This window comes from Lepidochelys olivacea, assembly GCF_965140295.1.
Source record: "Lepidochelys olivacea isolate rLepOli2 genome assembly, chromosome: 1".
NCBI classification, from domain to species: domain Eukaryota; kingdom Metazoa; phylum Chordata; order Testudines; family Cheloniidae; genus Lepidochelys; species Lepidochelys olivacea.
The window spans coordinates 281,299,192-281,315,693 of NC_140411.1; the positions used below are offsets into that span (position 1 = coordinate 281,299,192).

General features: G+C 36.5%; 1 protein-coding gene across 2 annotated transcripts in view; it reads left to right on the forward strand.

Annotated features, from left to right (window-relative positions):
• The window catches only part of PPP1R12A (protein phosphatase 1 regulatory subunit 12A), a 216,381-nt gene that overhangs the window by 122,536 nt on the left and 77,343 nt on the right, over window positions 1–16,502 (forward strand). For both annotated transcript variants that reach the window (XM_084624137.1, XM_084624136.1), the window contains exons 5-9: window positions 2,244–2,388; window positions 9,443–9,517; window positions 9,930–10,018; window positions 10,167–10,324; window positions 14,764–14,891. In XM_084624137.1, the coding sequence (XP_084480263.1) occupies window positions 2,244–2,388; window positions 9,443–9,517; window positions 9,930–10,018; window positions 10,167–10,324; window positions 14,764–14,891 (595 nt within the window). The remainder of the gene's footprint in view (window positions 1–2,243; window positions 2,389–9,442; window positions 9,518–9,929; window positions 10,019–10,166; window positions 10,325–14,763; window positions 14,892–16,502) is intronic.

Below are 16,502 nucleotides of genomic sequence, written 5' to 3' on the forward strand. Positions count from 1 at the left end.
ATTTTGTATTCATTTAATTAAAACTTGACAGATAGTGAATCCCTAATGCAAGTCCCTGTTTTTAGGGTGTTTGAAATATCTGCTTTATGCACCAAGGTGAATTGTGTATTCACAGGGCTATGGAGTTTGTTTTTCTTAAAGTTACTAGTTGACTACTTTAAATTTAAAATTTCTGCTGTCCATTGAGACTACAATATATATTCTGTAAATTTATAGTTTTGAAATACATGAAGAGGACTCTCCAAGAACCTAGCTGCTTATATTTTGTACCATTGATCTGTCTACTTCTGACATACCTATTTTGACAGGAAGTGAAATCCCTTCTCTTTAATTGTAATGAAAATGCCTAGGCCCTGGTTTTCACTAAGGTGGCTTATGCACCACTCTGGCAATGTAAATTGGCCTTAAAGTGAGTATAAATGTACTTTACTGCTCCTGCACTGGCAGAGCAGTAAGGTACCTTAAAGTGAACATAAATGAGTGTCCCTAAATGAATAAACTTCATTACTTCTGACATTGTAAAGCCTTGTCTACGTAGGGAAATTGACCTGCAGAACTATAGCAGTATAACTATATTGTGATATCTATGCTGTTATAACTCCCCATTGGGGACAGTCCATTCTGAAATAAGTGATTTTTTTCGTATAGCAGAACAATATAAACTATACTGAAAAAATCACTTTTCATTCCAGAACAGTGACATAATTACACTGTTGTAGTTGTGCCAGTTTCTCCATGTAGACATGCCCTTATATTAGACTTCTTTGCAGTAAGAAGATTCTGTGCTATGTGCATAATTTTGAAACCATGACTTATTAAGATATCTCTACACATGAACAGTTGATCTTCTGGTCGATAGAAATATATATTTAGTATGCAGACTCAAAGTGTATACCTGCCAAATATTCTTGTTTGTTAGCTTACTTAAATGCCATGTAATCTTAACTAAATTATTAACTCAGAGTACTTTGCAACTAAATATTCTCCCCCATCCTACACTCCCAACATGGATTGTTAAATGTTGCTTTAGGAAAAAGCCCTAATATACTTTCAATAGGAAAAAAAAAAAGGGGGTTGTTCAGGTAATACCTTGATATCTGCAGCCAAATAGTGTTTGCCAGCCTTGTTTTTTAAGAGCCATTATTTATGGAAATTATGTTGGATAAATAATTATTTTTCTTTTTCTCCAAATAGGCTAACTACCTTTTGCAGGTTTATGATACATTTATACCCTTCCTCTTGTGTGCAAACGAATGTTTCTTCAACAGCTAGACCGTGTCTCTGCATCAATCCTTTTAAAAGTTGAATCGTTGGAAGATGCCTGTGTTAGAACACTTGACACTTTCATTAATCTTGTGGTGTATATGATCTCTCTTGCACTTGCTCACACACAGACTCTCACACCCATATTCCTAAGGAATCATTCTGGGAAGTATTGGCTGATTGTTTTTGGTTCTTGAACTATGAAATCAGTAATGCTGAACTTCAGCTGAAGGAAGAAAAGGAGTATTTGTGGCACCTTAGAGACTAACAAATTTATTAGACCATAAGCTTTCGTGAGCTCCAGCTCACTTCATCGGATGGGACGTTGTTGATTTGAGAGGTCCCGCACTCTCTGAGAAGAGCTTCACTGATTCAAATAAATTGGTTAGTCTCTAAGGTGCCACAAGTACTCCTTTTCTTTTTGCGAATACAGACTAACACGGCTGTTACTCTGAAAACTGATTAATCTAAGCACTATTCTGCCACAGCACTAGCCATGTGTGATCTTAAAGGGATGACATCAGCTCAAAAAATTAATTCAAAAATAGTTTCAGGTAGTTTACCTGTAAGAAGGTGTGTCTGATAATTTTTGAGCTTTTACAGTCATATTGTCCTAATTAAAAAAACGCTTCTGTCCCCTGTTCCTGTGTAAAATACTCTCGCCAAGAGGGAGAACTGTCTGATGATATATAAAATGTTAAATGCATGAGGACAAAACAGACTGGAAAAACAAACTTCTGAATTTCTTCGTTGTAGTAATCTTGGGACTAGTAATGATTTGAAAATATTTCTTGGGAAGATATGATTTATTTTTTTTAATTGAGTCTTACGTTTAACATAGACTTACCATTACCTCTGTGTATGAGAAGTGAATTGAAGGCAAGAAAAATTTAAAACTGTTTAAAATAATTTATCACTTATTGGCAGTTTAATTATTACTGTCAGTGGTATTCTAGATCTAATTCTTCTAATTCCTTTAGGCTTTTAATACAGGCTGGCTATGATGTAAATATTAAAGATTATGATGGCTGGACACCACTTCATGCTGCTGCTCACTGGGGTAAAGAAGAAGCATGTCGAATTTTAGTGGAAAACCTGTGTGATACGGAGACTGTCAACAAAGTGGTAGGATTTTTATGTAATCCTTGTCAAGATGCAAAGTTCTGGTCTCTAAAGTGACTTTAGAAGCCAGGGTAAGAACAGTAGTAATAATGTGCCATTCCTGTACATGGCACTTTCTGTAATGCATGTTTTGCGAGAACCAGCATGTTTGTGTGTTAAGATTTTTTTTTTAATTTTTTGTTTTCTAAATTGACTTGTAGATGGCTGACTCAACTTTGTACTGAGTTTTCAACAATTGCCCCATATGCTCTGCTATTTTTCTTTGAAAATTAAATTTGAAATAAAACTAGTGAGAACCTATGCTGTGGTAGAATTTTTCTGAATGTTTAGGATTAAATAAAATAAGGCCTTTTAATTTTTGATATCTAATGTTACTCAGTTTCTTACTTCCTGGGCATTTTCTTAAACTTTTTTTGGTTCATCATAACTCAGCAGCTTTGCTTGAACCCCAGATTGGCTTTAATATGTTTCACCTAGGTGAATGCTGGTGTCTTTGACTAGCATTGGGCTGCGGGATGGCAAAATTAACTATTAAAAGCAATTTCTTCTTGTATTATGTGCACTGAAGTGTTAACACTGTGTGCTGCTTTTGTGTACTTGGGAAATATAGCAGACAGCTTTGGGCTTACTAAATGATGCATCAATCTGTAGCTTCATGCTTTCTTGCTGCAGGTTTTCAGCTCTTTTGTTGGGCAGAGCTTAGGAACTGTGGACTTCCTTAACTCTGCAGCGGACCTGCTTCCCCCAAAATCCAAACATTCCTATGAAGTTTATAAGCTTTGCAAGGACTGAAATTGTTGTTGCAGGTCCGTAGGGCCTGAGGCTATGGTTGCTTCCCTTGTTCTACCTGGACCCTGAACCACTTCTACTCTTCAGTGCCTGTAGTGCATGTGAATTTTCCTGCACATCTTTTAAGGTGTAGGGGGATTCATTCACCAAGCCCTTCCTTAATTTTTTAAAAAATCATTTAAGAAGTTTTTAGGCATAAAAACTTAAACTAGAACTAAGTTTGTAAATATCTATAATTTATATGAGGAGGAAACCACTTCAGGGTAAACATTGTAGTTTATCTCAAAAATCAGACATTATGCCCAGAAGTTTAGGTTAGACTTAGAGAGTCAAAACATTAAGAAGGATGAACTTGCCTTTTAAAAAACTTTCTGCTCCCGTATAAATACTCACAGAACCACTGAAAACCAGAAGATAACACTGTACTCAGACAACGTATTTCAGTTGCATCAGAAAGTCAGAAATTGATTTAACTGAGCTCTATTAATGTATGTTCTTAAATCTGCCCCTGAAACTTAGTTCATTTACCAAGTGGGTCCTTAGACTTCTTTGTAGACTGGAGATGCATGTGGTGGTGGTGGTGGTATTCTGGAGAACTGTCGCAGAGAAAACTTAGATATCTTTAGTCAAACTGAGGCAAGAAAGGACGGAGGAGAAGCAGACAAGAGAAGCTAAGCGGTGGTGGCTGGAGACATGGGCTTACCTGTGCAGCTGAGAGATTCCATCTGTAACTTTGCAAAATACCCAATCAGTGGCTTGGCTTTCAGAGAGGCTGAGTACCCACACCTCATTTGAAATTAATCCGAGTTGTGGGTGCTGAGCAGCTTCTGAGGACCAAGACACTTTTATTTAGGTGCCTAGCTTCAGATATTTGGCACGATGGACTGTGTGTGGGTTGAAGGCATTTCAACAAATACTTTTATTGCAAAGTCATTTTACCTGAGGAAAATAAGCCTATATCAATAGTTCTTGAAAATCAAACATTTACTTGGGTGTTTTACATTAGGCAGACAGGCTTGAAAACGTTGGCCTTACTTTGCATATAAATGTACAAAAAATATTTTAGTGATTATGGAAAACTTTCATTTGTAGAGTGCTGTAAGTGTAGAGCCCACAGATGATGGTTCCAGGTGAGGGAGTACATCAACAGAAAGTTATACAACTACTTCTCTGAAATCAACTCTGGCCTGCTTTTATCTTTGAAGTGGTCAAGCAAATTGTGACCCAGATCAACATGTTATCTCTTAACACACTCCTGATAGAATAGCTTTGTGTAAGGACTTCCATAGGGATTTTTTCAAATACTGTAGCCTTGTTATTTATGGGCACTTGTCAAGCTTTAAATTTCCATTTGGCAAGCTTTCAGTTTCCTTCACAAAACAGAGATGAGTCAATCAAATGTAGCTGAATTTGATCTAAGCTTTATCAGGATCCAGTGAAAAATGTGTTTGCAGACAGTATGAACAGTCCTCTCCTCCCCCATCCTTCCCCCCCCCCCCCCAAAGTCTTGAAGTTGTCTTGTTTCATTCAGTGAAGGTAGTCATCTAAGCCTTTTTTCCCCCTTGGACACTTCTTTTAAAAAGTTGGAGAAGGTCTTTTCATTTAAGTTTTCCATATAGAGGCTTGTGGCTGCAGGTTGAGACTGTACCCTACATTTCTTAAATCCTCCCACCCCTAAATCCATGTGGTATGCTGAATGCTTTTGAGAATCTGAAATTATTTGTCAGCTGCTGAAATGAGTAAGCTGCAGAATGAACTCCCACAAGCTTCCCTAGTCAGCCTCTACTGAATATACTATATATTCTGTTTAGATGCACTCCCCTTTCCCCTCTCATTGGAGCCACCCAGAATCCATTCTTGCCATTACAAAGCAGCTGGGGGACATGGATTATACACACAAACTAATAGGTCTTCTGCATCTTTAATGTTTGATATTTAGCTATGCTGGATATTTTTGTTAAAATGATCAGCAAGAAGTGTGTTTACAGTTCTAGTATATAAATGGTTCAGTTTCAGAGTTAATGTCATTGAGATAAATGGTGCAGTTCACACCTCTGAAAGTGACTATTTCAGGCTTTTTGTCTGTAAACTGACACTGCTTGCAAAAAGAAAAGGAGGACTTGTGGCACCTTAGAGACTAACCAATTTATTAGAGCATAAGCTTTCGTGAGCCAGCTCACGAAAGCTTATGCTCTAATAAATTGGTTAGTCTCTAAGGTGCCACAAGTCCTCCTTTTCTTTTTGCGAATACAGACTAACACGGCTGTTACTCTGAAACCTGACACTGCTTGGAGGCTGCAGGCACACACCCAAAAGATTCCACAGAAACTGAAAGATGACAACTGGGTTGTAGGAAGCATAGGGGACCACATGTTGCCTGGCTTACAGTTGTGCAGCACACATCTAAGCTGTATCGAAGAGAGAGAACCCTTTCCAGTCTTGGGTTTGCTTAAAATAACCTTCACAATGTAAATGGGTGCATAGTTGTCTTTATTTGGCTACCAGTCTGATTGAAACAATAAAGACAAGTATGAACTCCTCTCCTTTATCTTAATGAGCTGTTAAATCTGAAGCTGTTATGATCATTTTTAAATGCCAACACTGCTGATTTTTCTATCAAAACATAATTTGGGTCATTTGTCTAATAGAAACAGGATGTGTTTACACCAAGCAAGGAGGAACAGTGGTCACACGTTGTTTGCTTGAAAGGAGTTAGTCATTGTCCTTACCTTTGCCACACTTAAGTGCATCCGCAACTATACTGTTTTTGGCATAGCTTTGCTGTATATGCCCAGCTTGCTGTGGTTTCTACCAGTGCATCTGGAACTTCATGTAGTTTCAGAGCACTGTTGTTGGAAACAGGGGCCTTTGGTTCCAAGTACAAATCAATGGATAATGGGACGACTTGAAGAGGACAGTGTGTATTGGTGCCTTTCAGCTATTCCTGTGGGCTGGAGAAAGGGAATTGTTGAAGTCCGCACCAGTTTAGCCAGTCCTGAAGATGGAATCTCGTGTACTGTAACTCCTTGATGCAACCAATAGTTGCAATGACTGTTTTGTGTGGATGCAAGACATTGCAAGATGGTGGCATTCCAACCAACCAACAGATTTACTTAGTGAAGACAGGCTTAAATCTGCATATTTATCTATTTGTTCATAATCTGTTTGCGTGAATGCATATTTTATAGGAATCAGATTGTGAGTTTTAAAACTGAATATGTTTACATATTCTCTTGGTTGAGGTGGACAACCAAACAGTGTTTTATTTCTGATTTTTAAAAACTAATGTGAAAAAAGAATACAGGGCTATCAGCTAACAAGTGTTGGTTGCCTGTGGTGTGCTTTGTAGGGGATTTATAGGACATATGGGTTTTGTTTTTTTTTAAATAAAACTTCTTCCAGCAAAATGGATAAATGTGCAACACAATAAAATCCGTAGACAAGTGGATGGGCAAAAGTAAACCTACTTCAGTTTCTGAATCCACTGTAATCCGTGACAGTAGTGGCCTGTTTTAGATCCTAGCAGTTAACACTGGCTAGCTGAACTTTGTTTATTTGATAGAGTAGTTTTCAACATAAAATTGCATACACCATTGCTATGAGGTACGTAAGTATTACTACCACTATTTTACAACTGGCAAAATTGAAGCAGAGTAGTTATGCCCTGCTAAAGCTACAGTAAGTAGGGAGAAACTTTAATAGTAATGAATGTTTTGGTTTTCGGTTAGAGGGGGGAAATGGGTTTTCATTTTGAAAAAATAGCTGTTGCAAAATCAGAATAATAGTTGAATCCAGTTTCCTCAGCTGCTGCTATTCATATTGGAACAACTGTTTGTTTCACTACAGGATGGCAGGATCATGAACTGTTCACAATATTAAATAGTGAGCATTACATCTAAAAGACTATAGCTCTGCAGTTACATTGAGCATAAGCAGAGCTGGCTTTGATTGACTTGCAGCATGTTACTGTTACAGAGAATGTCTTCCTAAAGAATGAGCTTTTGGCATTCTGTAAATTTGTACCAGAGAGGCTCCTGGCAGAGCTGATCAGGGCATCATTACTATGTTTGGTCAATTTCTCTCTGAAAAATTCCTTTTCTGCAGTGAACAACAACAGACTGACAGGTGTTCATTTTAACTGGTTTTTTTAGACGAGATGAGTCAGAACACGCCTCAGATACAGATTATCTGGAGAGAAAAAATGCTTCATAGCTTTTATATTTTTATTAAAATTGCTTATTACCTAAAAATTTAAAAATGATTCACTTGATGTAAATATTACCTTGAGCTATGCCCTTTATAAAAAGAAGGTGCCCCTGCAAGGTTATATAAGTGACTACGGGTGTCTTACATGTCTACATGTCTTACAATCTAATGACATGCCTTGATGGTTGTGAAGCATGAAACCAAAGGAGGATCATTAATCCATAATACCCCTAAAGTATATTACTGTAGTTTGAAAACCATTAATTCAAAAGGACAACATCAGATATGAGAGAACATTTGAGATTAAGAAATTTAGGTATAAGATTATTTTTACCAAAATACCCCTTATCAGTTAATATTAAGACTTACAGTAACTATTTTAAGAAAACATATTCATTTTAAAGTAAAAGGAGTGTTTTATATTATGAACAACAGAAAAAAAATTCCTTTCCCTCTCAGCATCTTTTCAGACAGCCTTGGGGAAGACTGGAGAAAGAGTATGAAGTGAGCTGTAGCTCACGAAAGCTTATGCTCAGATAAATTTGTTAGTCTCTAAGGTGCCACATGTACTCCTTTTCTTTTTGCGAATACAGACTAACACGGCTGCTACTCTGAAATAAAAAAATAACCTGATAATTCAGATAACATTGTTAATAGTATTACATAAAAAAATACATGAAAGAATGTTATGGTTGCAAAGTCAAGCACTCAAAAGTTAGAAAACATCAGAATGAAGGCTAACAGAAGGAGCTATTGTAAGAAAATTCTCAGCGTCACGGCCCTGGACAAAAACCTGTTCATTAGACAGAATTTTCAGAGAATTTAGCTGCCAAATTCTAAAAATTGTCTACTGAGCATGTGTGAACTGAGTTTTTCAGAGGCTCAGAGCTTGGCCAAATTTGGGTGAATTTTTATGGGGACAGCAAACAGCACATCCTTGAAACCCAGGTGATCCCCTTGTCAAATGTCAAGTCCTTGCTCCAAAGCATTTATGCACTAGTTTCCCAATTAAACAGTTTGTAAGAAACTTTTTAACATGGCTAAACAACATTTCCCCCAATCTTGTTTGAAGAAATAGCTGAGCAGCTAAATGCTGAAATTCTCCAAAAGTTTTCAGCTTAAGGCAGACACTTAGAGTAAATTTCAGCTGAAATGGTTAAAGTTTGTAAACTCATAGGCAACTGAAAACTGGTTCTTATAAGGGAAAGTGTCAGGCAACCTTAACTATAGGCAGTGTTACCTGCACTGCTTTTATCTGTTTACATGGTGCAAGATAATTTTTTTTAACTTTATGATCCATGGACCTATGAGAATTAGAAAGTTGCAGGTTTCAGAGTAGCAGTCGTGTTAGTTTGTATCCGCAAAAAGAACAGGAGTACTTGTGGCACCTTAGAGACTAACCAATTTATTAGAGCATAAGCTTTCATGGGCTACAGCCCACTTTATTGGATGCATAGAATGGAACATATAATAAGAAGAGGGTTTTGTGTGTGTGTGTGTGTGTATATATATATATATATATATATATGTATATGTATATATACACATACATACAGAGAAGGTGGAAAGTTGCAGATGTCTTCAGCTAAATGAAATTGGCATCCATTCCCCATATATCACTGAGCTGATCATCCTACTCACACCCAACCTTTCCTGGGCACCATGTAACAAGCAGCTATTAGGATGACTCTCTTAGCTGTTTAAAACCCATTGAGGCTCAGAGTAAGACAAGTGTCTTTCAAACACTTTTTTTTTTTTAACTGGGTTCATGGCATTACAGAATTTAAAATTCTACTACAATAAAATCTTTTTTCCCATGGAGAAATGCTTTTCTGAGCATGTATATTTTCCTGTTCATATCAACTTCAGGTAGAAGTGGATTTGCAAAAATCTGCTGAATCACTGCTAGACAGGTGGAATGCTACCAATTTTGTGATGAGATCTAGCTCATACTTACAGTTGTACGTCTTATTACACGATCATGTGACGAGTTTAGATATCATCTGTTTTTTAAATCCTACTTTATATTTATGATGTATTACATTTTTCCCCTCCACACCAGGGTCAGACAGCATTTGATGTAGCAGATGAAGATATTCTAGGATATTTAGAAGAATTACAAAAGAAGCAAAATCTGGTAGGCTTTTTAGAGAGTGTGCGCTCTCTCTCTCTGTATTATGGTGCGTGTGTTTATATACAAGCTATAACTAATTCAGATTAGTATATGGAATTAACCTTCAGGTTTGACTTGAGGTGCTTAACTGCCCTTCTGTGCCATCTTCCTTGTTCTGTTTGGTCAGTGAAGTTGATCTGAAAATCTTGAAGGGAAAAGTGATGTGTTTTAGGCAAAGCTTTCACTGTATTTAACTACCCAAGGCAAATGCTGTATACAGTTATTTGGCAAATGCTTGTTTGGGGAGTGCTGTGTTGTAAAATAGAGGATTTCTTATATTCTGCAGAAGATGGTATCTTTTAATAACATGTTTATTAAATATGTGTAATTTATATCATTCTATCAATTTAATTGCATAATTTTATATCTCTTAAAGATTCATAGTGAAAAACAGGAAAAGAAATCTCCCTTAATTGAATCTACAGCCAACATGGATAATAATCAGTCACAAAAGCCATTTAAAAAGTAAGTAAATAATTAAGATGTTTCTGGTGAGGAAAATAACTTAAAAAACTTTCACAAATACTAAGCACTTATTTGGGCGGTTGGTTTTACTGAAGTTAAGAATAGATATTCTGTATTTTTTATTTAAAATTAATATTTTTGATTCCAGCAAAGAAACTTTGATTATTGAGCAAGAGAAGAATGCATCTAGTATTGAGTCTCTGGAGCAAGAGAAAGCAGATGAGGAAGAAGAGGGAAAGAAGGATGAATCCAGCTGCTCAAGTGAAGAGGATGAGGAAGAAGACTCAGAATCTGAAGCTGAAACAGGTAAATAATTTTGGAAATGTATCTTTGGTTTAGGATGTTGATTCAATTAAACTCACTATACTGGGCTTATATGATAACGGGAATTAATCATTGTAGCTTCTTGATTCCACTTTTCATTTCATTTCCTGATGGCCACTTTCTAGTTTCAATAAATTTTTAAGAGTTTTTAAACAAGTTTAAATCTAAATCCCCATTTATAAACACAAAATGTAATTCATATGAAATTTTTTGCAATGAGCTATATTCTTGTATTTATGGCAGTGATTGAAATTGAAACTCTTAATTCAGTAATTTGATTAAAAATACTGATTATAAATCGCTAATCAGAGAAGAATACAAGGAAGCAGAGATCTCAAATAACATACCTAAAAAGGATTTGGAATAGGGAGGAAACAAAGGAAAAGACAGAAATAAGACCTCTGTGAGTAGAGTTCTTTGCTCACTATCCTAATGCCTTACATTATGAAGTATTGGAAAAGAAAACATCCTCATGTGTTCTGTTACCTTGGAACAGACTCTGATAAATGCAGTGGATAATTCTGTCTCAGATACTGACAAATTAAAGAGACCTGTGTTTCGGATTGATTATTAGTATACTGGAATAAATGGGGTTTAAAAAAGTATTATTTTTGGTAGTAGCTCAACATCTGCTTCACATACAACTTCAGCTCAAGATTAATAGTACTCAAAAGAGCTTAGATTCATTTGTAGAGAAACTGGTGCTACAGCAGACTTGTTTAAAAATCTAAGTTGGATGCCATTGTTCAGACTTCTCTTTACACTCCTAGACTGGAGCAAATGTTCAGCATTTTGTGCACGTGTGTGTATGTGTACAAGTACACAGGGCTGTAACAATATTTAAAATAGTAACACAAATATAGTGTGTATCGGGGGTGGAGGGGAATTGGGAAGCACACAGCTTTCTAGCATCCTCTTCCTAAACTCAGCCCACCCCAAATGTCCATCAAAATTTGCCACCTCTTCTCATGCCACCACCAAATTGCATAGTAGCTCTGATCGCTGTACAACCTTTCTCTCCTGTGTCTGTCTACGTATGTTGATATTTGGAAAAACAATGCTGCTGTTGCCTGTTTGGATAACTGCCTTTCCATCTGCATGTGGCTGCTCTAGGGACTGCCCCTTGAGTTGGGGAGAGGAGAAGGTGGTTAGTCTATGTGGGTGATCAAGCAATTTCAGAGGAGTTATCGGCTGCTTTCCCAACTGCCCCTTTCTCCCTGCAGGCAGATCAAATGGGGAGCTTTTCTCTGTCACCATACATAAGCAGTGGTACTTAAATCACCACCTGGGCCTCCACGTATATGCAGTGTTTTATGCCTGCATGTGGTGTTAGGTGAATGTGTAAATACATTGCTTAAACTTGTGTTCTGTATGATATAAAATATGCTAGACAGTCTTAGACAGCTATTACTAATACAGCAATGCTTTTAATATGTAAAACAACAGAAATGTTTGACACAACTGTAGTTGTAAGTGCATTATATTCTAAAGAACAAATGCCTAATGGAACAAGAAATCACACAGTATTTGGAAAGAAATCTGTAGAGGGTTAAATTATTTGTTACCTAATTTAGAGGCATGCATCAAACTATCTAGAGAAATGCTTAATATATAGTTGCACTACTTAGTTTTCTATTTTTAGACTATTATCATTTTAATCCTATAAAACTATCTCTTGGGGTATGTCTGCACCACCCACCGGATCGGTGGGCAGCGATTGATCCAGCGGGGATCAATTTATCGTGTCTAGTCTAGACATGATAAAGCGATCCCCGAGCGGTCTCCCGTCGACTCCTGTACTCTAGCGCCGCGAGAGGCACAGGCAGAGTCGATGGGGGAGCAGCAGCAGTTGACTCACCATGGTGAAGACACCACGGTGAGTCGATCTAAATACGTAGCTGCAGTTGCGTAACTTAGATCGATCTGCCCCCACCATTGTAGACCAGGGCTTGGACACAGTGACTTGAACGTTTTTAAATGATTAAAATATCCTTGTCAGCCATCTCTGCTCATTTTAAAATATTCTGCCTTCATATGGTTCATCCACCTGAGCTACATTTTAGCACTGGACCAATAAAAATGTTATAAATATTTGCCTTAAATGAAATTGTGGGATGGGATAAGCTCCAGAACTAAATTCTTACTAGATTTTCATAGTTTTTAGATTTTAATTAGACCATCGTCTCCTATAAATGTTTAATGATATACTGGAAAACCACTCTCAAATTTAGAGAGTCAAACACCACTTTGGTGTTCCTGCATCCCTCATCTAGAACAGTTGAGGTTTGTTAAACTTAAGTCACCTTTGATCATGCAGTGATGCCTCAGTCACTGTGCTAGCTATAATGTTTCATGAACTCCATGACTTTTCTAACTGTGTTCTCTTGATTACTAGTAGACTGTTTTGTGCCAGGAAAATTTGACTGTGACACAAGAATTAATTTTCATGTAAACTTTGGACTTTCTTTAATATAAACAAGGCTTTTATCGTACTTTATTTGGCAAGCAAGAGAAGTTAGGCTTTTCCCTGAAGAGCTGCATCTCGAAATTTCAACTGCACTGTCCCTTTTTTCCCCATTATTCCTCTTAATGTAGCTTTACAATGAAAATTCTCAGAAATTTAATGAAAATTCCAGCTGGATAATGTAAAGTGGTTTTCTACACAAATGTAGTGTTGCAAACTCCTGTGACTTATCACAAGTGATATGATAGTTGCTGTGTTTTCTTAAAACCTCAACTCCTGGAGGCTATCGATTTTGTGAGACTCTCTACTTTTTTTTAAAGATAAGTTTCTGTCCCTAAGGGTTGGGGGTATAAAAAACTTAAATCTGTGAATTCATGCTGTAAAGGCTAACCAGCCAGAAAATAAATAAAAACCTTACGTTTATTCATTTTTTAAGTTTCATGATTTTTGGGGTAGCTTGGCTCCTGATTTTTAAATTTAGTACATATACTCACTCATATAATTAATGTATAGTTTTATTTGCTGGCCTGCCGTTCCCTCAGATAATTTCAAAAGTTGTCATGCTGCTCTATCTTTTCCTTCCCATCTCGCCCCTCCTCCCCCATACTTGAATTCCTATGCTGCTACTTCTCTTCTTCCACATTAGATTCAAGGCTGTACTCCTCACTTATAAATCTCTCTTTAACTACTGCACCTATATCTGTTTCCATACTTCTGTCAGTTCACATGGACAATCCACATTTCTTGTCTAATTGATCTTTTTGTCAAGTGAATACAGAGTTTGTGCCTTCTTTTATGTTTTCCCTATGTGTGCAAGGAGCTTTTCATGAAATACACACCATATCACATACACCAAGACCCCTCCAACCTGTAGATGTGCTCCCTTGACCAGTTAAAATATGTTTTTACTAAGTGCCAGGCTTGGAAATTTGACCTGAAGCCAAGCCAGGTACTTTGCCACATGAATCACCAGCAATAAAGATTCTGCAATTGGAAGTTAATTAATTGATTAATTGCTCTCCAGGTCTGTGGTCACTCTTCGGTGCTTATAGAAGTTAAAAGTAGTTTAAACGTAGTGAATAACATATATCACTGAATTTGTATGGGGAGCAGATTGTTGGAGTCAGGAGGTACCAACTATTTAATTAGTTTCTTTTCATGGTAGAACCACACATTAATATCGTTCCATTGTGGTTTATGCTGTACTGTATTATACCTGTTTTGTCTTTAAACTATGACCTCTTTAAAGCAAGGACCTGTTTTACTGTAGTGCAATGTACACTCATTGTACTATGTAAATAGTCTTGTATTATCTTTGAAAACTCTGAATCAGTTTTCGATCAGAATCTGTTTGTTTGCTGAACTGCAGTATATTACTCAGTACAAGGTACTTAACCAAATGTGTAACTTTAGTCCCATTAGGACAACTTGTGCTTAATTAGAGGCGTAAAGTTACACATACATGAGCACATTGCTGAATTGAGGCCTTTAATAATAAAGATAAAGAAGAATGTTGTAGTCTAGGAATAAACTGTTACAATCCTTCTGAAGGCAAACAATCCAAACCTAACAAGGATTATGTTACTCACACTGTCCAAAACTAAGTAGGCTGATTTTTTTTTCCTTCATGCATCTGAGAGCTTAACTTTTTTGAGGGGCATCAGCAAATGACTAGGGCCTGAAGCTGCAATCCTTAAGAACACGTAATTCTGACTAATGTAAATGGCAGCGCTGTATACCTAATGACTATGGGAAAAGATCTTGTTATTTTTGACCAAGAGATACAGAAAATGGATGCGGACAGAAGTAAACACTGAAGAATAGAAAATGGGATGGTTAACATATGTTAGTTGGAACGTTTAACTAGAGTTTTAACCTATTCTGAAGAAATGTGATTTCTATAAAATATGAAATCAATAAATTTACAAATGACCCATCTTAAATGTTTTATTTGCAGATAAAACCAAATCCTTGGCATCTGTAACTAATAATACAAATAACATCAGTGCACAGCCAGCTTCTGTAGCTGTGACAGCATCTTCGATAACCACTGGTCAAGTGACACCTACATCACCCATTAAGAAGGTAAAACAAAATAAAATTTCTTTATATCTGTGTTTCTAGATAGTTCTATTGTCTAAGAATAAACTCTGTGTTGATTCTAGTGTAAAAATGTGAATTGGCTTGACTAAATGAGTTTTAGATAATACACCAAGAATAGTGGAATATTCTGTATTCTTTAGAATATTTGCTTTCAATTTTTATAAAACTTACAGCTTTAAGTATTTTCAAAATTGAGTTTCATCATGTTTTACTGAGACTTCTACATGTATGTTACATACCTGAAGGATTTTAGTTGTTTAACAAAAAAATATTGTCCAAGAAAAAGCACCCCTGTTAAACATCTTTTATTTATAAACCCACTCTACTTTTTATGGGGAGGAGGGGAACTTGTTCTATTTATATCTAAACCAAGGAGTCTGTAAACAAGAACCTCAAGTATGTAACTTACTGTGCCATATATGTAGTTTTATAGAAAAGCAAGTATTTGTGTTCCTGAACACTTGGACTCTTCTGAAACACTGGAAATAACAAGTAGCAATTTTAATAAAAAATTAACACGCGATCACAAACCCCCCAATAAAGGACAGGAATTTTAACTGATGTTCCATATATGTAATTTAACTGAAAACACTTTTTCAAATAACCTAATTTATTGTTTAATGTATATACATATTGGGACCATGTGTGTTCATTGTTGATAGATCCAAGGTGGTGTGTGTTGGAATCAATTAAGCTACTCATAAACCTGGATAGATGGGTAGAATGGTAATCATGTTTGAAATTAACTTTTTGTTTTAGACATACAAGTTGCATTTTTAGACTTGTTGGAGGAGGGACTTGAGAGCAGAAATCTGCTCAGGTCCTCCGTCATGCAGCTTTCAGTCCCTTGTCAGTACTGCTCCATAGTTGAGGGAGGACTCCCATGTAGTATTTTAAATCTTGACTATTCTGTGCTTGGTTCTTCAGCTTCTCCTGTGTTTTCTGTGCCAGTTCCACAAGGTTAATGGGTTCTAAAGTCATGCAGCTGAAGTGAAAACCTCAAAATATCTCTGCTGCTTCTGCCTCCATTTTGCAAATCTGAGGTTGCCAATATCAGACAAATAAAGAAGAATTTGAAATAAAATGAAGGATATTTCTTTTTCTAGTCACAATGTTTTGAAATGGGGAAGCAGCTTTTAAAATAAATACATTTTCAATCTTGGCCAGTCTTGTTTATCACCAAACCCCATCAGTTACAAAAATAACAGATTTATAAAGCAGAAAGGATGTGTTTGAACATTTGAACTCTGGGAAGGAGTTTGGTAAAAATGGCTCAAGCGGTAGAGGAGACATCTCATAAACTTTTAAAATATAATGTGTTGGCCCACAAAGGACCAAACCTTTCCCTGCTGTCTCAGAACTTGTGTGAAATTATATTTGCAGCAATATGAGCTGGTCAGAACTTTGTCCTCCAATACATGTATATATGTGGTTCCCTCTCATTGGTCCTTTGGGAATGATAGACATGAGAAGTGAATGTTGTTTGTTCATTAATTTTAAAAACAAGTACAGGTAAGAACTCTGCATTGAAATGGAAGGGATACGACTTTCAACATTTTATTTTAAAAGTTTTTCTTAATTTTATTTTTTAAA